The sequence below is a fragment of the Rana temporaria genome, chromosome 4 (assembly GCF_905171775.1).
Source record: "Rana temporaria chromosome 4, aRanTem1.1, whole genome shotgun sequence".
Lineage (NCBI taxonomy): Eukaryota > Metazoa > Chordata > Amphibia > Anura > Ranidae > Rana > Rana temporaria.
Genome location: NC_053492.1, coordinates 60,100,254 through 60,127,691, shown reverse-complemented (window position 1 = coordinate 60,127,691; position 27,438 = coordinate 60,100,254). Strand labels below are relative to the sequence as shown.

Genomic DNA, 27,438 nt, shown 5'->3' with positions numbered 1-27,438 from the left:
CACACACAAATCTTGGTTCGTGGTGACATCAATCTACCCTCTCTATTTTTTAGGTCGTCCCCCTGTCAGAACACAACAGCTCAGCGGGGGAGATTGCTAAACTAACCTTGCATGATTAGTACAGCGGCTCCAGCCCGAGCTGACAGTGTGTACCCGGATTTACTCAAGTCAACTGCTTAACAACTTAAGATAATCAGCCACATAGGGAGAGAATTGTTTTTTAACAATAGACATTGTGAGAAGGAACAAACATTTTGCAGCATTGCAAAATAGGAAGCCATTATCCTCATTGGGGAGATTTCACTTGCTGTGCTGGTATCAACATGGTCTCTGTGGCATGAAGTAAGAGAAAATCTTGCAAATGGGGACACAGAAACCAAAGGTTGTAACATTTTCCTACCCTACCAATAAAAAGATGTCCATTTATGAAAATATTTGCTGCGTGAATGCCTCAGTATTCACACAGCCGTTGTGAATAACCCCGTAATGTGTCTAAAATGTGTATTTTCCATGATCGTCACCTCTATCTGGTGACTATAATGTGGTATTTTCCTGAAATACCTCAACCAGAAAAATCCCACATTATTGCCACTAAATTGAATTGATCATCTTAGGAACGCATATAACAGACGCATTATGGTAATTATTTGCAATGGATCTCTAAATACTGAACCAAATTTTTTTTTATATAAATGTACCCCAAAGTGCTTTACCATTATTATCCTGTTGGGAGATTTGACCCATATCTGCTGTCCTGTCTGACTATAAAAAAAAGACCACATAAAAAACAAAAAACACAAAAACAAAAAAGCTAAAAGGGTTTCTAACTGTTCCCTAAGGCCGCGTACACACGGTCGGACAAAACCGATGAGAATGGACAGAGGTTCAGTTTCATCGGTCCAAACCGACCGTGTGTATAGCCCATCGGTCTGTTGTCCTTCGGTCCAAAATTTTAAAACATGCTTCAAAATCGAACCGATGGCCTGCTGCCGATCGGTCCAAACCGATGGTTAGTACAGAAAGCATCGGTTCAAAACCCGCGCATGCTCAGAATCAAGTCGACGCATGCTTGGAAGCATTGAACTTCGTTTTATTCAGCACGTCGTGTGTTTGACGTCACCGCGTTCTGACCCGATCGGTTTTTGGAGCGATGGTGTGTACGCACATCAGACCATCAGGCCACTTCAGCGGGGAAGCGATGGAAATGGCCCGTTGGACCATTCTCATCGGTTTGGAACGACCGTGTGTACGCGGCCTAACCTACACCAAAAAAAGTTTAGGGCATGAACCTGTGAGGAAGAAATGTAGTTGTAAGTATTATAAAGCCTTATAAAGCCTTTTTTCACATATTCTACTTAATTATTTTTTTGTAGAGAGAGGAGGATATAGTTTTCCTTTTTTGTAAACATCATAGTATATTTAAACTGACCTTCAGTGATTTCATCCCACCAGATCTCTACATAATCATCTCGATCGGTTCTGGACTGCTCATGGTAGAATCCCAGTGCATGTAAGATCTCGTGTTCTATAACGGCCTTATGGTCACATCCACTTCCAATAGAAACGTTCTGACCTACTCCGAAGTCACCGACGTAGGACCAGCATCTAGGGGCGGAAATATCATTTACATGCTTGCCATAGGTGTGCGCAGCCTATTGCATTAGGGTGTGCATCCCAAAGCACAAACACACATGCGTGTGAAAATGTATGTATATATACACACTCACAAAAGTGAGTACACCTCTCACATTTTTGTAAATATTTTAATATATATTTTAATGTGACAACACTGAAGAAATTACACTTTTCTACAATGTAAAGTATTGAGTGTACAGCTTTTATAACAGTGTAAATGTGCTGTCCCTTCAAAATAACTCAACACACAGCCATTAATGTCTAAACTGCTGGCAACAAAAGTGAGGACACCCCTAAGTGAAAAAGTCCAAATTGGGCCCAAAGTGTCAATATTTTGTGTGGCCACCATTATTTTCCAGCACAGCCTTAACCCTCTTGGGTATGGCGTTCACCAGGGCTTCACAGGTTGCCACTGGAGTCCTCTTCCACTCCTCCATGATGACATCACACGGAGCTGGTGAATGTTAGAGACCTTGCGCTCCTCCACAGTCCATTTGAGGATGCCCCACAGATGCTCAATAGGGTTTAGGTCTGGAAACATGCTTAGCCAGTCCATCAACTTTATCCTCAGCTTCTTTAGCAAGGCAGTGGTTGTCTTGGAGGTCGTTATCATGTTGGAATACTGCCTTGCGGCCCAGTCTCCGAAGGAAGGGGATCATGCTCTGCTTCAGTATGTCACAGTACATGTTGGCATTCATGGTTCCCTCAATGAATTGTCTGCATCCCCAGACCATGACACTCCCACCACCATGCTTGACTGAAGGCAAGACACACTTGTCTTTGTACTCCTTACCTGGTTGCCGCCAAACGCGCTTGACACCATATAAACCAAATAAGTTGTTCTTGGTCTCATCAGACAACAGAACATGGTTCCAGTAATCCATGTCCTTAGTCTGCTTGCCTTCAGCAAACTGTTTGCGGGCTTACTTGCACATTATCTTTAGAAGAGGCTTCCTTCTGGGACGACAGCCATGCAGACCAATTTGATGCAGTGTGCAGCGTATAGTCTGAGCACTGACAGGCTGTCCCCCCACCCCTTCAACCTCTGCAGGAATGCTGGCAGCACTCATACGTCTTTTTCCCAAAGACAACCTCTGCAGTTGATTCTGAGCACGTGCACTCAACTTCTTTGGTCGACCATGGCGTGGAGTGGAACCTGTTTTGTTAAACCACTGTATGGTCTTGGCCACCATGCTGCAGCTCAGTTCCAGGGTCTTGGCAATCTTCTTAAAGCCTAGGCCATCTTTATGTAGAGCAACAATTTTTTTTTTTAGATCCTCATAGATTTCTTTGCCATGAGGTGCCATGTTGAACTTCCAGTGACCAGTATGAGAGAGTGAGAGCGATAACACCAAAGATAACCCACCTGCTCCCCATTCACACCTGAGACCTTGTAACTCTAACAAGTCACATGACACCGGGGGTGGCTAATTGGGCCCAATTTGGACATTTTTACTTAGGTGTGTACTCACTTTTGTTGCCATCGGTTTAGACATTAATGGCTGTGTATTGAGTATTTTGATGGGACAGCAAATTTACACCATTATATAAGCTGTACACTCACTACTTTACATTGTAGCAAAGTGTAATTTTTTAAGTGTTGTCACATGAAAAGATATAATAAAATATTTACAAAAATGTGAGGGGTGTACTCACTTTTGTGAGATACTGTACGTACATACACACACATATATACACATATACACACGCACACACACTTATCAATAAATGTAAGCAAACAATTTAAAATGTATAAAACCATGGACGGTGTCAGTAGAGCAGTGGACGGTGTCAGTAGGACAGTAAATGGTGTCAGTCAGTAGAGCAGTGGACGTGTCAATAGGGCATAGGTTGGCGTCAGTAGAGCAGTGGATGGTGTCAGTAGCAGGGGGAATCTGTGCTGCACGGGGTGATTAGGGTGTGCCCAGGCACATTCAACACACCCTGTGCACATGTCTATGATGCTAGCACTAGGGGAATACAAGTTACATATCTATATCTGACAGTAATCAAAGTTGGAAAGAATGTTCCTGGGGCTTTTTGACTTTTTATTGGTACAGTAACCATGAGGTCAAACAAACAAACAGAGAAACCAGCAAGCATGGGTTGGCATTTGTGGCATAATCTCATGCAAATATTTAGTTTAAACCCGAGCTTCAAACATCTAAATACAGACGAAATAGTATTCATACTCCTTGAAATTTTCCACATTTTATCATGTCACAACCAAAAACGTAAATGTATTTTATTGGGATTTTATGTGATAGACCAACACAAAGTGGCACATAATTGTGAAGTGGAAGGGACATAATAAATGGTTTTCAATTTTGTTTACAAATAAATATGTGAAAAGTGTTTGTGGTGCATTTGTATTCAGCCACCTTTACTCTGATACCCCTAACTAAACTCTAGTGGAAACAATTGCCTTCAGAAGTCACCTAATTAGTAAATAGAGTCCACCTGTGTGTAATTTAATCTCAGTATAAATACAGCTGTTCTGTGAAGCCCCCAGAGGTTTGTTAGAGAATATTAGTGAAATAACAGCATCACGAAGGCCAAGGAAAATATCAAGGGGTACTTTTTCAAGGCACTGTGTAAGTTTGTACATTATATATATATATATATATATATATATATATATATATATATATATATATATATATATATATATATATATATATATATATTACACACTCGGTATAATATACATTATATGTATATATACTGCCATACTCTTGAAAACCTGCACATGATTGTTCAATTTATTTCCCGAAGATTGAAAAAGACTGTTTGGGAATATACAGCAAATGAGGAAAAGGACAAGAGTAAAACATAAATAAGTTCAGCATTACTTAGGGATTTGTACAGCGAAAGAGGAAATGGGTATTAAAAATAAAAAAGTGAATTACAAAAATATAATTTACCCTCCAAATTTCTGGAAATGAAGAAATGTGTGTTCTCCTTCATAGGGTTTAAAATCTACACAAGACTTCAGACGGAACATCTCAAAAACCTTCAGAATAGCTCCCTTGGCATTTAGGTCTGAAATGAAAAATAAAGCATACATGAGATTCAGTTTATGAAAGACAGTCTGAACTCGAGAGAGAGTGAAGGGCTAGTCACCAGTTTGGCAGTAGTCTCAGATCCTGCCACTGCCACCAGATCTGAGAGATTTTCTAGCTTGTGGGACAACAATCTAAGCTCCAGCAAACTGAGAGTGATGGTCACTGGGGTGGGTAACCCCACAGTTACGGTAACTCTTGCACACAGTAGCCACCACCATATGTTTTGACCGAAACATGCAACGATCATTGCATTTGCTGTAGCAGTTCTGATCTGTATGAAATATCTGTGACACTCACTGCCACACACAGACAGGAATGAAACAGAGGTTACATATAGTAGCTTTCTTCAAAGAAGCAAGGGTTTTTTATTTTTTTATTTAAAGGATTCAGAGATTCAGCTTAGCATTTCTTAAATACCCTTTAATTAAAAAAGAGTGCAGAAAAAATATGTACGAAAAATATATTACAAGTCATAGAATAGGGGCAGACTCGATATTGATCTTGATTTTTTTTCTGCCATCACTCTTCCATTTTTCCATGTTTTATGATGCTACAGCAGACACACCCTCAATGTTGAATTTTCTAACTATATAATTATTTTCAGATGACCATATTTTACATTTTAACAACCAACATATTATGGTACAGAATAAAATCACAAATTGATAGACCTCAAACATGATATGGATCTTATACATATTTTCCTTATGAGGGGTAATTTTCCCCATTCGCTTTCTACACATGTAGTCATGTTTTATTAATGTGATTTTATTACAGCAGTCAAAAGCAGCAGAGCTTTATGCCGCGTATACACGATCGTTTTTCGGCATGTAAAAAAACGACGTTTTAAAAAAATGTAATTTTTGGGGTTCTGAAAAACGACAATTTTTTTTTCGAACATGCTGCATTTTTTAACAACGTTTTAAACTATGTTGTTTTTCGGGTTGTAAAAAATGATCGTGTGTGGGCTTAGACGACGTGAAAAACCTGCGCATGCTCAGAAGCAAGTAATGAGACGGGAGCGCTCGTTCTGGTAAAACTACCGTTCGTAATGGAGTAAGCACATTCATCAAGCTGTAACAGACAGAAAATCGTGAATCGTCTTTTACTAACACTAAATCAGCTAAAGCAGCCCCAAGGGTGGCATCATCCGAATGGAACTTCCAATTAATAGTGCCGTTGTACGCGTTGTACGTCACCGCGCTTTGCTAGAGCATTTTTTTTTCCACGATCGTGTGTGGGCAACGTCGTTTTAATGATGAAGTTGTAAAAAACATTGTTTTTTCTAGAGGCTGAAAAAACTCTTTTTTTTACATGCCGAAAAACGATCGTGTGTATGCGGCATTAGGTCTCAAACTGCACATAGACAGCTATAAGGCTGTAGGCAGCTCAGGTTCACCGCTACCATGAGTTTGAAATTAATCCTGCAGATTTGAGATGTGTGGTCCCAATGAATTTACTGATTTAATTTTTAAATATTTTGAAATTTTGAACCATGACAGGTAAATGAGGGGGCTTTTAAATAATCTCATTATTATAAAAGGTGTGTGTGTGGGGTACAGAGCAGCCATATTGTCAGTGATAAGAAGCTGCTGTAGGAAAAGGATAGGGAAAAAGTGACAAACCGTACAGTGAGAGGTTAGGTTCAGTGATGAAATTGTACTTGAATTCTAATAGCTAGCACTTTGGGAAATCAACCCCTTTGGGAAAACCCTCTTTGCTGTTTCTTTTGTTTTTATTTATGTTCTTTTTTTATTTTTATTTTTTTGTGTGTCTATTTATGAATAATTTGAGGTCAGTGGTTAATATATATTATTCTCGATTTAATTCATTTACAAGTTTTTTTAAACTTCCCATTTATAGTAACTAGGTCATAGGCGCTTATTCCTCAGGTCTGACCCTGTTTAACTATATTTTTTAATGATTTGATTTCTAGTTCTCTACACACACACTAACTCCACTTGTATCATCCCTCTGGAGTTTTAGTGGTTCTTATCCATGCAGTTTGTATTGCCTGTTACGGTGTATTAATTTGTATTTTACAGTTGCGGATCCTTATTTTTTTATTTAGCTCCTGTGGAACGCATAGCGGTGCCCACAGAGAGGTCTGGACCGCACAGCTGTTCCATTTTAGACTGCCCCCACTTCCTTTGACACTCACATCACACTACAGTCACATGTACCTATCCGCTTGCCATACCTCACTGCACAGACTCCCTATCAGAGCCCGGTTCCAAAACGAGGCGCGGAGCGCACGCTCCGTCGCCATCTTGCTATATCCCGGAAGCGCGTTAACCAAGCCCTTCCTCGCTTCAGGTTATTAGTTATTTATGTTTTTTTTGGATTATGTCTGTAAACCGGACGTGGGGCACATATTTATATGACATTCGGAGAACACGCAAGGATGCCATTAGGCCCATATGCGGAAGTGAGAAAGCTGATTGCCTCCTCCCAGATGGTGAGTTGCATTGTGGGGGACTAGTATAAATATTGTTGCTGGCCACAAGAGAGAGATACCCCTTTGAAAACGTGTGTTGACACGAAATGCATCAGGGATGACCTCATTGTTGCCATCGTTTTTACTGATATGCGCTGTTTCCTTATCCGATATGTAAGTGCAATTTTTTATTAAATTTTGACTGATTTTTACGGTGTTACACTATGGCGTCCCCCCTTCTCTTTTTTACATCTATGTGGGATCTTTAATACGGATGTTTATCCCCTGCACTTCCTGAGTGAAAGATTTTCCAGTCTGGTTCCATGTTCCCGGAATTTTGCTTCACAGCCATCTGCCCAAACTCCCATCCTGCAGAGACTCCACACCCAGTGTCCAAGGACTTATCAAGCCTGATTGACTCTGGAAATTTAATTTTCACAGAGTCCACACATTCTGGTAAGCCTGCATCTATACCGGTGGTGGGACTTCTCTTTACATTTGGGACTCTTATTCCATTCACACTCATTTCATCACTGAAAGTTACTATTTTAATTCACTCAATTCCAGTTTGAGTCGTTTGTTTTTGGACTTTGTGATATTCACTTATCACTTGGCACTATTTGGACTCTATGGGCCAGATTCACAAAGAGATACGACGGTGTATCTCCTGATACACCATCGTATCTCTGACTTAAACTGGTCCTATCTATGCGTCTGATTCATAGAATCAGTTACGCATAGATATGGCTAAGATCCGACAGTGTTACACTGTGTTACACTGTCGGATCTTATTTTCAATTTGAAAATGGCGCCGGGGGCGTTCCCGCTGATTTACGTTGAATAATATGTAAATCAGCGAGATACGCAAATTCACGAACGTACACGGACCCGACGCAGTGTTCTTACGACGTTTCCGTAGCGGCTTTCCCGGCGTATACTTACCCCTGCTTCTATGAGGCGCAGCCAATGTTAAGTATAGCCGTTGTTCCCGCGTCGCTTTTACATTTTTTTACGTCGTTTGCGTACGCCGATTCAGAAACCCGCGCGTCGCTAGTTACGCTCACGTCGAAACCACTGACGTCCTAGTGACGTCAGTGGGAGCAATGCACGCCGGGAAATTCTGGGAACGCGCCTGATTTAAATAGTACACTCCCCCTAGCCGCGGACTTTGAATTCCGCTGGGGGATTTACGATCCGCCGCCGCAAGTTTGGAGGTAAGTGGTTTGTGAATTACACACTTGCCTCGCAAACTTGCGGGATCGGATCTTAAATCAGGTAGATCGAGCGGATCTAAAGATCCGCTGATCTACGTGAATCTGGCCCTATATGTGCATTGCTTGATGTGGTTTCTTTTCCTTTTCATGTGCATTTTATATATATTTTTGTTTATGCAAATTTTTGACTTTATTGTCACATTTGATTGTATCAGAGCGCTGCACTCTTTTGTCCATATTCAGTGGTTATTTATAGCTGCTGTTCCATCCATTGCGAACTGCATCATTGGAAAGAAAAAAAAAGTGCAAGAACTTTTTGTTTCTTTCCAAGAAAATGGAAGATGGAAGCGGTCTCCAGGGATGAAATTGCATCATTGGAATGCTTCGTTTTCAGGTAAGTTTCACATAATGTGCTAGTATTATGATGCATACTAGCACCAGGGCCGGACTGGGAATAAAATCCAGCCCTGGAAAAAATTTCATACCAGCCCCATAGCATTATTATACCAGCCCAACAGCAAACGTCATTATTTTCTTGTTCATGAAAGGGAAAACCATACATTTTAAAGCACATTTGAAGAATGTATTATATATATATATATATATATATATATGGAAGACAGATATGAAAGTAGTAGGTATATGTAGGTATAGTGGAAAACTGGGAAGCCTATACTACATGCTGTGTACCCCTGGCGGGGAGTTGGATCTGGTGAGTGGGGACCACTGGTCCTTTTCTCACCCTTTATGGTATAAAGCGGGCATCACTAAATGGCGGCCCGCGGGCCACATGCGGCCCGCGGCACTCTGCCATTCGGACCGCTTCAGTACTGCGATGTAGGAGCCTTTTCTTCCTCCTGCCATCGCTCTGTAATCCTCACAGAGCCGACAGCGGGAGGCGGAACAATTCTGGGTGGAGGGCGGAGCTGCCCGAGGTTATCAAACAGGCGATTGGCTGCTAGGACTGTCCTTCATCCTAGCAGCCAATCACCTGTTTGTTACCTCGGCCCTCCATCCAGAACTGTCCCGCCTCCCTTCCTGCAACTCCTCTCCTGTCCCTATCCAGACATGCTGTGCCTCCCTCCGATCTGTCTGTGTAAGGTAGGACAGTGAGGGGGTGAAGTAAAGAGCTAACATCTGAATGTGGGGGGAGGATTCCAAGCCTCAGGATTGCAGTGATGTGGGGAAAGGGGCTAAGGACATCAAAGAGGGGGAGCTAAGCACTGAAGTGTGGGGGGGGGGGGACTGAGGACTGGAGTGTGGGGGGGGGGGACTGAGGACTGGAGTGTGGGGGGGGACTGAGGACTGGAGTGGGGGGGGGGACTGAGGACTGGAGTGTGGGGGGACTGAGGACTGGAGTGTGGGGGGACTGAGGACTGGAGTGTGGGGGGGGACTGAGGACTGGAGTGTGGGGGGGGACTGAGGACTGGAGTGTGGGGGGACTGAGGACTGGAGTGTGGGGGGACTGAGGACTGGAGTGTGGGGGGGGACTGAGGACTGGAGTGTGGGGGGACTGAGGACTGGGGAGTGTGGGGGGAGCTGAGGACTGTAATGTGGGGGGAGCTGAGGACTGTAATGTGGGGGGAGCTGAGGACTGTAATGTGGGGGGAGCCAAGGACTGTAAGGTGGGGGGGCTTGAAGAAGTTAAATTGGGGTGACCAAGGACTGTAATGTGGGGGGAGCTGAGGACAGTGATGTGGGGGGAGCTGAGGACTGTAATGTGGGGGGAGCTGAGGACTGTAATGTGGGGGGAGCTGAGGACTTTAATGTGGGGGGAGCTGAGGACTGTAATGTGGGGGGAGCTGAGGACTGTAATGTGGGGGGAGCTGAGGACTGTAATGTGGGGGGGCTTGAAGAAGTTAAATTGGGGTGACCAAGAAGGACAGTGATGTGGGGGGAGCTGAGGACAGTAATGTGGGGGGAGCTGAAGACTGTAATGTGGGCGAAGCTAAGGACTGTAATGTGGGGGGAGCCGAGGACTGTAAGGTGGGGGGAGCCGAGGACTGTAATGTGGGGGGAGCCTGAAGAAGTTAAATTGGGGTCACCAAGAACTGTCATGTGAGGGGGGCTAAGGATATTAAAGTGGAGGTTGGGAATGTAATGTAGGGGGTAGGCTGAGGACTGTGATGTGAGGGACTGAGGACAGTGATGTGGAGGGGTTGAGGACTGTAATGTGGGGTTATGATATAAATAGGGGCAGAGGACAGTACTGGTAATGGGGGTTGATGTTAAGGGAGTGTGAGAACATTACTGTGGAAAGAGTGGAGGGGGTGATGTAAAGGGGGAGCTGAGGAAACTCTTTAAGAGGGGATCTTGGTGTGAAGGGGGTTAAGGACTGTGATGTGCACTGGGGACTAAGGGCGCTGATATAATAATGGGTTAAGATCTGTGCATGTGCATTAGGTGCACACGTTGTGGGTGGATTAGCCTATTTTAATGGGCTGCACTACCCACAAGAAACAGAGACAAAGAAGTCCTTGACCTTTTTAAAAAAAAAAAAATTGCACCGCACCAAGCTGCATTGTGCTGCAGCAACAGAGGTCCAACATGATATTCGGACCTCTGCTAGAAGAAAATGTTACTGACCGGACCTCGGCGAATTGTAATTCAATACCCCTGGTATAAAGGGATAAGGCACAGGCAGCGCCATCACCCCAATCCTCACACATTTTCTATCACATTCACCTACCCCTTTAAGGCCTCATTCACACGGACGGACCGTTTGGGTCCGCATGTCAGTTTTGACGGCGGACCTGAACGGCCGCTCCATGCATCTCTATGGAGCGTTGGATGTCAGTGGAGACTTGTCCGCTGACATCCGACCCTATCCGATCCGCTAAAATCAGACGTATGGGGGCCACGTCCCCATCCATCCATGCGGATCGGATCGGATCGGGTAAGATCTGATGAAAACGGACATGCTGTCCGTTTTCATCAGATCGCTCCATAGGGACACAGCGGTGCCCGACAAGCCCCTCCCCGCTCAGTGAGCAGAGAGGAGCTTGTCATCTGCGGACTGATCTCCCGCTAAACTGACGGGAGCAGGCGGACTCCGTAGCGACGGAGTCCGCCTCGTGTGAATGAGGCCTTAGGGGTTGGGTTTCCAGGGGGGCAGCAGCCCAATTCACGGTCCTAAGCGCAGGCAGATTATTGTTTTTTATTTTTTCAAATTACATATTTTTTTTTTTTTTGCATTTAAAAGGTAGGTGCAGAGACGGGGGGGGGGGGGGGGGGGGTTGACCACTGAATGGTGAGAGAGATATTATACAGTCCAGATTACAATTTGCTGGGGCAGCAAAGGTGACAGAGAGAGGGGGGTGCACCATGCAACCCCCCCCCCTCTGTCACCTACCTTTTCTGCCCCTGCAAATTGTAATCTGTATAATCTCTCTCACACCATTGCACGGTGCACCCCCCCCCCCCTCTCTGAGATTATTATACAGTTTACAGTTTTCAGGGGAAGCAAAGGTAGGTGACAGAGAGAGGAGGGGGGGGCCGGGGGGTGCACCGTTATATGGTGAGAGAGAGATACATATACAGGTCAGCATTTCATTAAAATATATTTGGTCACCTTGTGCTCCAAGGGTGGCGGGCGCCGTTAATTTCTTGTCCTCTCTGCCTCCTCTGCCATGTGACCCTGCAGGAGAAATAGTGGGCGGTGCTGGCGCCGCACAGGACGATGGAACCGATCTGACGTTCGGTTCTCTTTCCCTTCGGCTCCTCCCCTCCCTCAGTCACATGATCGCTCCGCCTCCAGTCCCAGTGAGTCCACCCACACAGCGCCGGGTTAGATGCAAAGGACAGTGCGGCGGCGAGCATGGCGGCCGCAACCCGCCGCGGCCGGCCCGCCGCTGCTTTATATTTGTGACACACGCTGCACGCATGACACTGGAGTGACTGCCTGTCATAGGGCAGGCGTCCACCACCCCTGCATAATTGCAAAGTGCGGCCGCGATGGCGGCCGCAATGGCGTCCGGCGGCCGCCGCCGTGGCCAACAGCTAATACATTTTACTGGCAGCAGGCGGCCTACCGGGAATTTTCCCGCTATCCCGGTAGGCCAGTCCGGCCCTGACTAGCACATTGTGCCTTAACCTTGCAGGTCTAAAAAAAAGTACCCGCTTTGATACAAACTGACCAACTGCAGGACAGTTTTGCATCAGCAAGAACATCGACATACTCCTGTCCCATTTCTATCTGCTGATCAAAGCTGGCCTATTGATGAAAAAGCTTCTACTACTACCTGAAACAAATTTTTTACAAACTGAAATTAATTAGATTGGAGTACTGTTGCTGTATCTAAGTCTAGCTAATTGTAAAGAAAAAAAGTAATTCCACAGCCAAATATGTGCTTCCAGTGTACACTGTTGTTGAGACTGTTGAGACTGTACATGAAAATTGTGCTGTTCCATTAACACCACTAAAATAAATAATAATAATAATAATAAATATTCCATTGGTACATGTTCTCCTTGGCACTACCCAGCTTCTCGTGCTTTTTTGTGACAGTAGTTAAGGATTTGAGCAGTGGCGGCCCGTCCATTAGGGGCGTACGAGCGCTGCCCCTTATCCATGCGTCCAGCCACTAATCTACATGCAGGGCGCTGGAAGCATGGATTTCATCTGTGCAAAGGAGGCCTATAGAGAGATTAGCAACATAGACAAGAAATAAAGATAAACTAAGAGATTACCCAGATTATCGGCCAATATGTATGGAATGGGGAACTTCCACCGATAGGTTTCATTCCGCAGCGCATTCCTATCATTCTGGAAGAAATAAAAACTTTAAGATGATTCATGCATTATTTCCTAGGCCACTGTCCAACCTCACAGCTAGCCTTAGAGCCCTTTCACACTGGGATCGCCTGGGATCGCCCGTGCATTAGCGGTAAAGCGTGAGCACTTTAGCGCTGTTTAAGCGGCGCTTTTCAGCTGCTAGCGGGGTACTTTTAACCCCAAAGAACGGGTTAAAAACTCCTGTGTTGCGGCGCTTCCAAATCGCTTTTAAGGCGCTTCAGAGGCGCTGCTGCCCATTCATTGCAATGGGCAGAGGCGTTTTAGGAGCGCTCCTAAACAACCCCAAAGATGTTGCTTGCAGGACGTTTTTTAATGTCCCGCAAGCGCACCGCCTCAGTGTGACTTTCACACTCCGGCGGCATGGCAAGTTTTCAAGCGCTATAAAGGTACTATATCTAGCGCTAAAACGCATAAAAACTGCCTCAGTGTGAAAAGGGTCTTAGACAAAACATAGGGAGATAAGACAAGGTACTACATGTACTATGGTACATGTAGTACCTGGGTAAGAGAACACATTAATAAAATCAAGACTTCTTCTGTTACACAGTGCACCGTAATGTACAAAAACACATTGCAGTAATGCAATGCAGGGTGTGAGTCTGGTCTATACATTGTGATAATACTCAGTAAAATACTCTGTTAACTAAGTTACAGTAGTCAGGGCCCATCCATTAGGGGCGTACGAGCGCTGCCGATTATCCATGCGTCCAGCCACTAATCTACATGCAGGGCCCTGGAAGCATGGATTTCATCTGTGTGAAGGAGGCCTATAGAGAGATTAGCAAGTTTCTTGCTGGTCTCGGCAAAAACCAGCAAGTTTCTTGCTGTTTTTTGCCGAGAAACTCGGTCGTGTGTACGAGGCCTCAGGCCGCGTACACACGATCAGTCCATCCGATCAGTTCACCGCTGAAGCAGACTGATGGCCTGATGTGCGTACACACCATCGTTTCCAAAACCGATCGGGTCAGAACGCGGTGACGTAAAACACACGACGTGCTGAAAAAAACGAAGTTCAATGCTTCCAAGCATGCGTCGACTTGATTCTGAGCATGCGCGGGTTTTGAACCGATGCTTTTGCATACTAACCATCGGTTTTGACCTATCGGTCAGGCGTCCATCGGTTCGATTTTAAAGCAAGTTCTCTTTTTTTGGACCGAAGGACAACTGACTGATGGGGCGTACACACAGACGGTTTGGACCGATGAAACTGAACTTCAGTCCGTTTTCATCGGTTTGGACTGATCGTGTGTACGCGGCCTCAAAGGTCTGGTAGGTGGTCGGTGCAAAGGGGTTAAAGACCCCTACCAACCTCCTCCAGCTGGGCTAAGGACTGTTTTCTGCCTCCATGTGACAGCACTGAGCCAATCACCAAACATCCATGATGTCAATGGAGTCAGACATATGCTTCTCCATATTTCAAAGTATGGGGTATGTTCTATATTATGAATAGCAGAATAGAACTGTTGCTATATACCACCGGGGAGGGAAACATCAAACCAAATCTGTTCCTTTGCTCTAATTGGGCAAATACAGGTTTGCACTAAAGTCTCCCTATTGGCACACAAAGTGATATTTCAAAACTGTGAAGGTTTTCCTTATGTAATCATTTCCCTTTAGTAGTCCAGCCTGGTAACCACCATTCACAACCATTAACAATGACACCAGGTTCTACCATTCATAAAGTCAATACTCACCGGAAGCATGATATCACCTTGGAAGAGTCTCTGACCTGGAAATCAAAATAAAATACAAAGGACAGTCACTAAGATTGCAATGGGCTTCAGAATGTACCATATTAGTATTGTGCTATAAATGTGTGTTGTCATACTAGCATTAGATTACTGTATGTAATGTGTTATGATATAGAATAAAATGTAGCATCCTGCTTGCGTAGGATGCTAGGCAAATTTCGTTTTTTTTGTGTTTTTTTTTTTAGTATTTATTACTTTTATTTTATATAAAAAGACAAGGAAGAAAACATTCCAAAAACAAAACAGGATGGAAAGAAAACAAGAAATTAAGGGGAAGATACATATTCATATTCACATTTCTTCCCACCTCCTATAAATACACATACATCCATCGTCACCTAATCTATATATCCATACATTTACTCAATATTCCATCCCGTTTCACAGTGTATATTTACCTGTTTTCCTTTATTTCTCATTCTACTTTTGTGTTAATCATTAAAACAAAAGATATGTCATCCACATTTCTCTATTCCTTCCTCCCCCCTTTTCTTTCTCCCCCCCATACAAAAAAAAACATAACCCTCCCTTTTAATAACTCCCCCTTTTCTCCCCGAAAGAGACGGATATGTCAATGTTTTATTTTTGCCTTCCGTGCAGGTACGCAACTCGTACTGGGATACCCCCACCCCTCATTCCTCGCCTATCTCCTCTGACAGCAACTTCCCCTCTTCTGAATTCATAAATAAATTCCACCCTGTTTATGTTTGGGTATATTGTTCTCTTTTATTTTGAGGTGAGAGGACCAGGTCCTCAATTGCTCTTATATCTCTTACTCTATTTAGCCAACCTGCAACTGAGGGTGGTCTAGGGTCCCTCCATCTTAAGGTCACCTCCATTTTAGCTGCGTTAATTAAATGACATAGCACCGATCTTTTATATGTCTGAACCGAGATCTGGGAGCAATGAAGCAGAAAAAAAAGCGGGATCGTCTGGTATCCGGAATTCTGTGAATCCCTAAGAGATGAATGAATGACTTGTATAGCGCAACGCATGCGAACTGAATCGCCTCTGGGCGCTTTTTCCAGCCAGTATCTACTTGGCTGGTGCGGTCATTTTTACCCCGGAGGATCATGACACGCTAAGGACACACAGTCATACACACATATATACTGGGCCAATTTGGACGAGATCCAATTTACCTACCAGCATGTCTTTGGAGTGTGGGAGTAAACCGGAGTACCCGGAGGAAACCCACGCAGACACAGGGAGAACATGCAAACTCCAGGCAGATGGTGTCGTGGTTGGGATTTGAACCAGCGAACCTTTTGCTGCTAGGTGAAAGTGCTACTCACTGCACCACCATTCTCTGAATCTCTGTCCAGTATTGCTGTATCTTTCCACACGTCCAAAATATATGCAATAGAGTTCCACGCTCTATCCCACACCTCCAACAGTATTCCGAGTTTTCAATGGAAAATTTGTGAAGCTTTGCTAGTGTGTAATACCATTGTGTCAGGAGTTTATAATTGAACTCCTGGATCCGCGTGCAGATCGAGGAGTTCATTGCCAATTCAATAATATGTTTACGCTGGACTGGGGTGAAAGTCCTATCCAAGTCTCTTTCCCATTTACTAATGCCTGGCATCACAAAATCCTTTGGTGGCGCATTCAGCAAATCATACATCTTAGAAACCACTCGTGAGAGTGGTTCCTCCTCCTCACAGAGAGCTTCCAGAGTTGTCAATTGCCGATGAAAATCCATTGACGGCCCCAGAGATCTCAAAAAATGACTTACTTGAATTGCCTGCCAAAAATCGAATTCAAAGGGCCCTCTTTGTTTTGTCAGCAAGTCCACATTCGGCCAAGTTCCTGATTGTAAAAAGTGCGACACCTGGGAAACTCCTTTTTCCTTCAAATTACGAAATGCTCCTACTTCCATACTTGGTAAAAAAAAAATCGTTTTTGGCTTCTTTTGTAGTCAAGGGAGCAGTTATTGTTTCATTTGGTCTGTTTCACAGGCTGGCAGTTTGACTGCTTCTCCCTGCCCCTGGAAGAAGTTTCCACAATATAGGGCTGGGGGAGTCAAATGACCAACCTGAAAATGTATCATGCACTAGCCAATCCCTGGACAGGAGTGTACAGAATGTGGCTGGGAAGGTAATAAATAGCTTGAAGCCCTGGATGTGTTTTTTTTTTCTCATCAGGGAGAAGTCCAAAGCCTCTGGGGCTGCTGACCCTTGAAGCAGCCTGTTGACTGCATAGCTATAATTTGAGGTCTTAGCGGTGGCAACACTGAGAACATGAAGCAATCTATCTGAGAAGCTGACCTCACCCTCGTTGAGATATGTCTGGTGGAAGCTGGAAGGTGTGCAGCTGTCCTGGGACTTGTGGATACTGACACTGTGATCCCTGGTGACTGTGTGATTTGGGACTTAAGTACCAGTGATGGCCTGAGATGGATCTCATAGGATCTCATAGGATCTCAGAGTACTGGCCATTCCCCTGTGTCCTCAGTAGATTGCCTGTGATTAGCCAGCAACCTCCCAATGCCTCTATCGGCTAATCACTGGAACCCCCGCTGGATTTCTTGCATCCAATCGCACTGTGGGTGCATTCGCAAGTGTGAATATACCCAACAGAGCACAGGACAAAGTGACAGAGAGAGGAGTATATTAGATTTCTGTTTCTCCTTTTACTGTCAAGGCACAGGGTAGGGTGTGGAGAAGATTTGTTCATGAAAGTAAACTTGCAGCAGGGAAAGTTTAGGTTCCTTTCCCTGCCAGACAGGGCTGTGCTGTGTGGCAGAGCTATGTAAATCTTGGATGGACAGAAATACAAATCTTTTAGGCTGGACTCACACTGCGTGAGGACACGGCTCACAGCAGGAGGGCGGTGCATCCCTGTTCTTCATTTCAGGAACAAATCAGGCCCAAGTTTTTGCCTGAATTCGAACCTAATACGGAGCCAAAGATGCACAGAACTCCAGTTCAATGTGCTCTGTGGCCGCCCCAAAGATGTGTAAAGAGGCGGTCATACTCTCCTGTCATGCGAATTGGATGCGGGGAACCCCTCATCCAATTTTCATAAGTGTGAACCCAGTCTGAATAGATAAACAACTCTTTACATACCGCATTTGCATTTGTGTATTTAGCATTCTTTTTCCTGGAGTTCAGATCTATCTTTATTTTTGCAATACCAGAATGATTACTTACCCACATTTAATTCAGGGATGTCTTTGAATTCTTCCGCTTCTTCATTTTCTGTAAAAAAGGTCATTTGCAACAAATGAAATTTTAAAGGGAAAATACGCTGAAAAAAAAGTGCTATACAAGTCAATCTGTGTTTTTTTTCTATAATCTTTATTTAATTCAAATTCAAGGTACCTGAATTTTATTATCACGATAATGGAGGTAGACTCTCCAACAATGGGTTTGGTAATACCTTCATTTATTTCTTCAGAACAGCAACAGGAAAAAATATGCAATACATTTTGGTACATATAAATAGCTAGATTCAGGTAGGGCGCTGCATCTTTCAGGCGGCGTAGCGTATCGTATTTACGCTACACCGCCGTAAGTCAGAGAGGCAAGTGTTGTATTCACAAAGCACTTGCATCCTAAGTTACGGCGGCGTAGCGTAAATGGGGCCGGTGTAAGCGCGCCTAATTCAAATGAGGATGAGGGGGGCGTGTTTTATGCAAATGATTGGTGACCCGACGTGATTGACGTTTTTTTACGAACGGCGCATGCACCGTCCGCGTACATATCCCAGTGTGCATTGCTCCAAAGTACGCCGCAAGGATGTATTGGTTTCGACGTGAACGTAAATTACGTCCAGACCCATTCACGGACGACTTACGCAAACGACGTAAAAATTTAAAATTTTGACGCGGGAACGACGGCCATACTTAACATTGACTAGGCCAGCTATTTGTTCGACTAACTTTACGCCAGAAAAAGCCGTACGTAAACTATGTAAAAAAAATGCGCTGGGCGCACGTACGTTTCTGAATCGGCGTATCTAGTCATTTGCATATTCTACGCCAAACTCAACGGAAGCGCCACCTAGCGACCAGCGTAAATATTGCACCCTAAGTTACGACACGTAGGAGACTTACGCCGCTCGTATCTTAGCCTAATTTAAGTGTATCTGGTTTCCAGAATACGCTTAAATTTAAATTTAGGATTTTGCACAATAACATGCTTACGGTATCACAACACAACTCATCAGGTAAGTGTGAAAGGGATCTAAATGCCACCTATCTTATATTGTTACAAGATACCACTAAGGCCTTGTACACACGATAGGATAGCCAGAGGACAACGGTCATTAGGTTAACCTATGAAGCTGACTGATGGTCCGTCGTGTGTACACACCATCAGTTAAAAAAACGATCGTGTCAGAACACGGTGACGTAAAACACAACGAGGTGCTGAAAAAAATGAAGTTCAATGCTTCCAAGCATGCGTCGACTTGATTCTGAGCATGCGCGCGTTTTTTAACCAATGCTTTTGCATACTAACGATCGGTTTTCACCTGTCCATCGGTTAAATTTTAAAGCAAGTTCTCATTTTTTTAACCTAAGGTTAACTAACCTATGGGGCCTACACACGATCGGTTTGAACTGATGAAAACGGTCCTTCAGACCATTGTCCTCTGGCTATCCTATCGTGTGTACAAGGCCTAAATCAATAGGGGCAGTTAAGACAATCCAATCCCTCATTGTAAGTAGAATATTCAAGTATAAGTGGAACAGAAAGCAATTCCAAATTTTACAGATTTTTGCTCTTACCCAGGTTGGTTTGGTGATTTATCTGAAAAACAAAATGGCATTAAAATAATTATTAAATGCGATGGAAATCACTTGTAGAACAATGTTTCCCTAACTGGTAGTCTGCTGAGGGGATCTGAGGTCACGTGTAGTCTAATATCCACAATCCATGTAACAATCGATCATAATCATTCAGTACAAGGGTTAACAACTGATAGCGAGCATCAGATGTGATCCTTATTGCACATAAGGAATGGGAAATTTTTAGGATTGTTCTGTTCCTTCTTCAATAGGCTTATTCAATAAACAGTGCAAGGTGGACTGGTGATTTACAAAGAGCGCTAAAACCAATTAGATTACAGTATACTGCTATCTGATGCTGGTTGGTAAAGGATACTGCACTCTGCCACTCACCACTTCTAAATGCTTATTAAATTGAAGATCATTTGTATTGAAATATTGAACTGCATTCCGCATGTGAGCCAGAGTTGGGGGGCAACTGAAGTTGGGGGGCAAGGTCAGCGACTAACTACATCTTTCAACCACAGGAAAATCCATGCCATGAATGATCTTAAATGCACCTTCATAACAGCTCAGAGTGAGTATGTCTCAAATATTTAATATAATTGTTAAAGTGGAACCTATAACAACTTAATAAAAATAATGTTCTTTAGCAAGAAACATTCATTAAGCATTAATAATTATGCTACCAAAATTAGTGTATGCTGTAAATTGCCTCCAACATTGCTCATATTTCTTCTTGCTGGAGGCTGCCATTTTGCTGAAGCCCAGAGCCCCTGAGCACCTACATTTTAATGTTTTACATAGCTATACCTGCAAAAGGGGCCAGCCTGAAGTGATCTAGCAGGACTTAATTTTCTATATAATGTTCCACTTTAATGTGGAATTGGCCTGACTATGGGTAGCCTTGGCTAACTATAAACAAAGGCATTTTTTAATCTTGGCTTGCAAAAACTGTAGTTTTAGGTCTCTTTAAGAGGAGCAACATGATGATGGGGGGGGGGGGGGGGGGGGCGTGCTGTAAAAACAGTTTTTCCACCCTCTGGCTGACCATCTGCATTGTAGCAATACAGCTAGACAGGGCTGTACACATAATCTGATCCACCATGGATTGCTTTTCAGAGGGCGGTAAGCAGTACCACAAGTCTGAAAGAAGCCTTACCGACTTCAGATTCAAGAAGCATCAGCAGGCATTCATAGGGGCATATTATAAGCTTAGTTTGTTCTGAATAGCATCCCAATGCACCTTCTCAGCGCTTCTACATGCATTGTGCGCACTGCAGATAGCGCTGCATAAAAGATTTTTGGTTTGTCATGGGGTTTTGGGCAGCCCAATAAAACGAACCAATGGGCTGAAGTGAACAGGCCCTTAAAGCTTGCTAAGAACGGTGCTAGTAGCTTCTTCTCCCTCACTCTAGCAGTCTTAGGCCTCGTACACACACGACCGAGAAACTCGACGGGCGAAACACATCGTTTTGCTCGTCGAGTTCCTTATGAAGCCATCGAGAAAAATGGCAAGCCAATTTTCTCCATTCCCGTCAAGGAAATAGAGAACATGCTTTCTTTTTGGCTCGTCGAGTTTCTCGACAGTTTCCTCGACGAAAATGTACACACGACCGGTTTCCTCTGCAAAAAAATATCTCCCAGCAAGTTTCTTGCTGGTTTTTGCCGAGAAACTCGGTCATGTGTACGAGGCCTAAGGTCTTTATGCCATCAAGACCAAATCAGGTTCCATAGCCACACTGCAATGAATCATTTTTTAGTTGCCCAGAGATGGGCTTGATCTGTGGTCACCATTCCCAACTTAAAGCCAAAGGATGCTTAAAGGCTCAGTAAAAGTTAAAATAAAGACTCCAAGAAAGAGCAAATGCTTTGTGAAAGCTAGAGATATGCTGTGCTACCATGCAAGTTGAACCCCGTGTGAACAAGGCCTCCTGGCTCTACAAAGCTAGTAGCTACACAGTCTGACTTTTAGATTCTTTTTTTTTATAAAGTATTTTTCATAAGTTTCTCTTAAGTTTCTCTTAATATTTCCAGAAAATCATACATATTCTCAATTTCACAATTATATTGCATCCTAAAAATGTTATGCATTCTGTTGCTACTTAACTTACTATAACTCCTCTTTCCCTTACTTCCCCATCCAGCCCACCCAAAAAAAAAAAAAGGTGAGCCCCCATCCTCTAGCCATGCCCTAATCCCCTCATGACTTTTAGATTCTTAACAAACGCCCATTGAAGTAATTTAGGACAAAAACTGCTTTGATCCCTGCTGGCTGTTCTCATCACAAATGATAATTTGTCATAGACTTTATTCAATGTGATTATTTTTAGTTAGAGAAAATTGGTTCACATATGAAAAACAAGGTGTGATCTTAAACATCTTGCATTAAAATATAATTAGTAAAAAAACATAGTTGTGATTTAAACTGATTTAACCAACTGCTTCACTAAACGAATGAATAATTTTTAATAAATCACCTGTTGAAGCCTTACTTACCGCAAAAGGTGCCACATTCACAAAGACAAGTGTGAGGCAGCAGAGGACGAGGAGTGCCCGGGCCACCATGTTGCTCAGTGGTGGAAACTCACTGACAGTGCCCTCCTGGTCTCCCCAAACTTATATTGGTAATATGGACTTTGCACGACTTATCAAGTTCATGTCAACCAGTCTTTACTGTTATCTGAGGAATTATAATAGCTGCTAAGAGTACGGGATGATACCTTTATCTTAAGCCAGTTAATTACAGTAGTCATAAACTGATCATTGACACTTCTTTACCTGCTGGGGGATTAACTTTTATTTCGGTCAAGACTGACAATTTAACACATATCTCTACATATTAACTTAGAATTCTGCAATAGAATTACAGTCAAACATGAAGATTGTTCATTAAAAGGAACCTATGCTTTGTTCATGCAGGGCAAAACAACAGGTTGACAACTAAATAATACAAAAAAGTGTAGCACTACCTAAATTTTTCCATTTTTCCTAAATTTTTCCAATATGTGTGAATAGTGGTGGAAACCTCCTGATTGTGAGTAACTCCTTTACTGATACGTGAATAATGTTGGAAACCTCCTATACAAAATATCCGATTACCACTCTTACTTCCAATGACATAACGGGGGTCATTTACGAAAGGCAAATCCCTGTACAAGTGCAAATGTGCCAGCTAAAATGCTGTTTTTTATTTTCCTTGCATGTCTCCCTCTGATCTACAGCGACTGCACTTCCAAGGGCACTTTCAGTGCAATTCCCAGTGCACTTTGCACTTGTAGTTTGCACTTGTAGTGTATTTGCCTTTCGTAAATAACCCCCAATATCTTCCAATAAATGGACAAAGTGGATTTGCCTTTCGTAAATAACCCCAATTGTTCTCTAGATGTTGATCTGAATGTAATTATCTGTGTGTAAATAATGTCTTCAATGTGTATTCATCTCCAAGTTTTTCCCTTTATTTCTCTTTATTTTCAACTGGTAATCCTGTGAATAACACACTTCCTGTATTAGGGTGGCTACCCTTCTTCCTACACTGAATCTATAGAGAGCCATGGTTGCCACCCAGATTGTACTTATGTAACAGAGCCTTGTAAATTGCACCTCCTAAAAACAATGGTAATTTGCATGTTTCCACCCTGACAGGTTGATTTTCATGGCACACAATTTTGTCTCTAGATGATAGATTAAATGTGGTCATGTGGTCATGAAAACACAACATTGTAGTCAAAATGTAAAAATTCTATTTGAGTAAAATATAGTATATGATTTGTAGTTGTAGAATGTAGAATCAGGGCTTTTTTTCAGGTGGAACTTGGTGGAACTCAGTTCCACCACCTCTGGCTCAGACCCGTTGGTGCCTGCTCACCACAATCACTTGTAAACACAGAAGTCTGGTTTCTGTTTTTACAAGTGACAGCTCTGCACTCGGTGTGCATCCCTCCTGAACTTTGCACTCTGTATGTAATGCAATCCTGATATTTAATGCCCCTTTAAGACCCTCCTACTGTTTGTGAGGTGTGTGTGGGGGCAGATGTTTTGGGGGGGTTTGTGTTTGAGTTCCAGCACTTATTGTTTGAGAAGCAAAGCCCTGTGTAAAATGAATAATGGGGGCATCATTTAATGTCTGTCAATGACTTGTCAGTGTGCTTCTGCTGCTTTACTATGTAATTGGTAGGCTGGGGAGCAGGGGAGGGCTGGGCCGGGGGGCAGGGTGGCAATTGCCTCCCAGGCCGCCCTAACTTATATTCAAAATGCCCGCTGCCATTTAATTTTTTATTCTGGTCTTAGAAGTCGGACGGACCACTAGCCGTTGCATTCCAGGAGTTGTAGTCCACGCTTAAAGCTCCTGGTGGGTGAAAAACAGAGCAGCGCAGAGGAAACTGCAACTCCCTGGCATTGGATTCTTGGAAGCAGGCAGAGGCAGGGCATGCCAGGGAGTCGGGACACAGGGCTGCAGGGCTGGGCGCTGGCTGCAACTTGACTCCAGGACCAGGGGCATTACCCCCCCCAGGAGGCCGTGGCATGCAAGGACCTACTGAGCTGAGATCACTGAGGTGAGAGACCCTGACAACCCTAGCTGACCCTCATCTCCCCCCCCCATACACCCTATGTAACCTGCCCTAGTGATTAGGCTGCATTGATGGGCACTGGAGTTGGCTGCACTGATGGGCACTGGTGAGGCTGCATTGAAAAACTAGATGGGCCATGGATGGTGAGCTGATTCAGCGGTTCAATGGGCCACTTGACTGCTGCACTGCTTTAAAGACGTTTAGAATCTAGCTATGCTGTGTGGTTAGGGTGCATGAATTACAAAACTTGCTGCACAGAATCACATACCCTCTGGCAAAACCGTCCCCATGCACATATTTTAACCGTGTAGTTTTCTTTTTTATTAATTAACATTTTTATTAAATATTTTAGAAAAAAAGATACACCCACGGTGTGCATAGCTCACTTTTTGCAGTCCAAGCATACATAAGTATATAGGATAAGGCAATAAAAAGATTACCGTATTTGCCGGCGTATAAGACGACTGGGCGTATAAGACGACCCCCTAATTTTCCAGCTAAAATGTTGGTTTTGGGATATACTCGCCATATAAGACGACTCCCTTCCTACTAGTCATGCCTCGCCTCACCTCACTGTGCCATTACATGCCTCACTGTGCCATTACATGCCTCACTGTGCCATTACATGCCTCACTGTGCCATTACATGCCTCACTGTGCCACCATTACATGCCAGACTGTGCCACCATTACATGCCTCACTGTGCCACCATTACATGCCTCACTGTGCCACCATTACATGTCTCACTGTGCCACCATTACATGCCTCACTGTGCCACCATTACATGCCTCACTGTGTCACCATTACATGCCAGACTGTGCCACCATTACATGCCTCGCTGTGCCACCATTACATGCCTCGCTGTGCCACCATTACATGCCTCGACGATCCCTTACCTTATCCATAACATGCAGAATGTCAGTCAGACCGCGGGCATCCATTTTTCAAAAGCCGCGCCTCCTCCTCGTGCTGTTCTGTGATAGGCGAAACACTCGGCTTCCCAGCAGACACTGTGTTCAGTGTTCTGCCTATCACGAATGCCCTCTCGTCCAAGAACGAGGTAAAGAGGGCATCCGTGATAGGCGGAATACTGAACAGAGGCTCTGCTGGGAAGCTGAGTGTTCCGCCTATCATGGAACAGCATGAGGAAGAGGCGTGGCTTTTGAAAAGTGGACGGCAGCGGCGGGCTGCCTGCAAGTCTGCATGTTAGGTACCGGCGTATAAGACAACCCCTGACTTTTAAGAAGAATTTCTTGTGTTGAAAAGTCGTCTTATACGCCAGAAAATACGGTAAGTATGACACTTTAACACCAAAAAAGATACACAGACATAGACCTCTGATGTTGTCAGTTCAAAATAAGCGGTCACATCCTGACTTTCAAAGTGTGCTAACATATGAGGGTCAAAGATAAACTCAGTTCAACTCGAGCAATAGACCAAAGTACTCAACTGTGTATTTTATTGCTTGCCCCAAGTCTACTTTAAAATTGAAGTCCATGTTCTGAGAAAGCTGCATATGTTTATTTTAAATGATATGTGTACTTTATTGTACCTGTTTGCACTATGATCTGTATGCATGAGTTCACATAGTTGTAATATATCACAGGATTTGAAGAAAGGAATGCAGAGTAGGGGAGGGAAAATGGGTATACCTAAACTATAGGAAAAGAGTCACTTTATAGCTGATCCTATAATCGAAAATCATCAGGACTGTGGTAATAACTGGAACTAAAAAAATAAAAACAATTACTTAGAGATAAACTGCATGCAGGTCATATACAAATATTCTGTATGTTATAGAAAACGTGTGTAACAGTAAATGCACCTCATAACTGGCTTGCGTGATAGGAGGGTATTGCTTAAAGACATAGGGGGTTATTTACGAAAGGCAAATCCACTTTGCACTACAAGTACACTTGGATGTGCTGTCGCTGTAAATCTGAGGGGTAGACAGGGGTGTATTTAGGTTTTGTGCCGCCCTAGGCCTGGTGAAACTCGCGCACCCCCTACTTTATATATGACGCACCCCTTCCTTTTTAAGACCCGCCCTGTCATTTTCATGGGATGAGGACAGAGGGACAGGATGGAATGAGGACAGTGGGACAGGATAGGATGAGGACAGAGGGACAGGATGGGATGAGGACAGAGGGACAGGATGGGATGAGGACAGAGGGACAGGATGGGATGAGGACAGAGGGACAGGATGGGATGAGGACATGGGGACAGGATGGAATGAGGACATGGGGACAGGATGGAATGAGGACATGGGGACAGGATGGAATGAGCACAGGGGGACAGGATGGGATGAGCACAGGGGGACAGGGTGGGATGAGCACAGGGTGACAGGGTGGGATGAGGACAGGGTGACAGGGTGGGATGAGGACAGGGTGGGATGAGGACAGGGTGACAGGGTGGGATGAGGACAGGGTGACAGGGTGGGATGAGGACAGGGTGACAGGGTGGGATGAGGACAGGGTGACAGGATGGGATGAGCACAGGGGGACAGGATGGGATGAGCACAGGGGGACAGGATGGGATGAGCACAGGGGGACAGGATGGGATGAGCACAGGGGGACGGGATGGGATTTTGCCGCCCCCCGCAAAGTGCCGCCCTAGGCCTGGGCCTTGTCGGCCTAGGCCATAATACATCACTGGGGGTAGATCTGAAATGATGGGAAGCTCTGCTGATTTTATTATCCAATCATGTGCAAGATAAAATGCTGTTTTTTATTTTCCTTGCATCTACAGCGACTGCATTTCCAAGGGCACTTTCAGTGCAAAGTGTATTTTCCTTTAGTAAATAACTCCCATAATTTACCTTTTCCAAAAAAAAAAGCATTTGCGGGTAGGGGGGCACCTGCAAACAAACTATACAGCTTTGACCAAAATGTATTAATGCCCTTGCTATAGGCGTAGGTCATTTACATACCTCCTGAAGCCTGATGCTGAAGGACATTGCTCCTAGCCAGTGTTACCAACCTACCAGATTAAAATTTACTGACACGACACCCAAAACTTACTGGCACGGCTACGTTTTTACTGGCATATTCAAAAGTTACAAAATTACAGTTTTAAGTGCAAATTTTTGTATTTAGGCTACAACAAGTTACAATATGCAATTAGCAAAGTTATTTAAGGTCGATATTAAGGCAAAAACATTTTTCTTATTTTATTTTCTATATAGTAAATAAGTAGCTCAGGGACAGGAATCGAGAGGGCAAGAAATTAGAATGAGC

General features: G+C 43.9%; 1 protein-coding gene across 2 annotated transcripts in view; it reads right to left on the bottom strand.

Moving 5' to 3' along the window:
* MEP1A (meprin A subunit alpha) overlaps nt 1-22,246 on the bottom strand; it is a 41,615-nt gene extending 19,369 nt beyond the window's left edge. The window contains exons 1-7 of one of the 2 annotated variants that reach the window (XM_040348467.1): nt 22,132-22,246; nt 19,633-19,654; nt 18,053-18,100; nt 14,841-14,875; nt 13,041-13,116; nt 4,560-4,677; nt 1,430-1,605 (exon numbers count right to left, since the gene is read on the bottom strand). In XM_040348467.1, coding sequence (XP_040204401.1) covers nt 1,430-1,605; nt 4,560-4,677; nt 13,041-13,116; nt 14,841-14,875; nt 18,053-18,100; nt 19,633-19,654; nt 22,132-22,200 — 544 coding nt within the window. In that variant the 5' untranslated portion in view covers nt 22,201-22,246. The remainder of the gene's footprint in view (nt 1-1,429; nt 1,606-4,559; nt 4,678-13,040; nt 13,117-14,840; nt 14,876-18,052; nt 18,101-19,632; nt 19,655-22,131) is intronic. The other variant, XM_040348466.1, reaches the window with a different exon arrangement.
* Nucleotides 22,247-27,438: the final 5,192 nt, after the last annotated feature.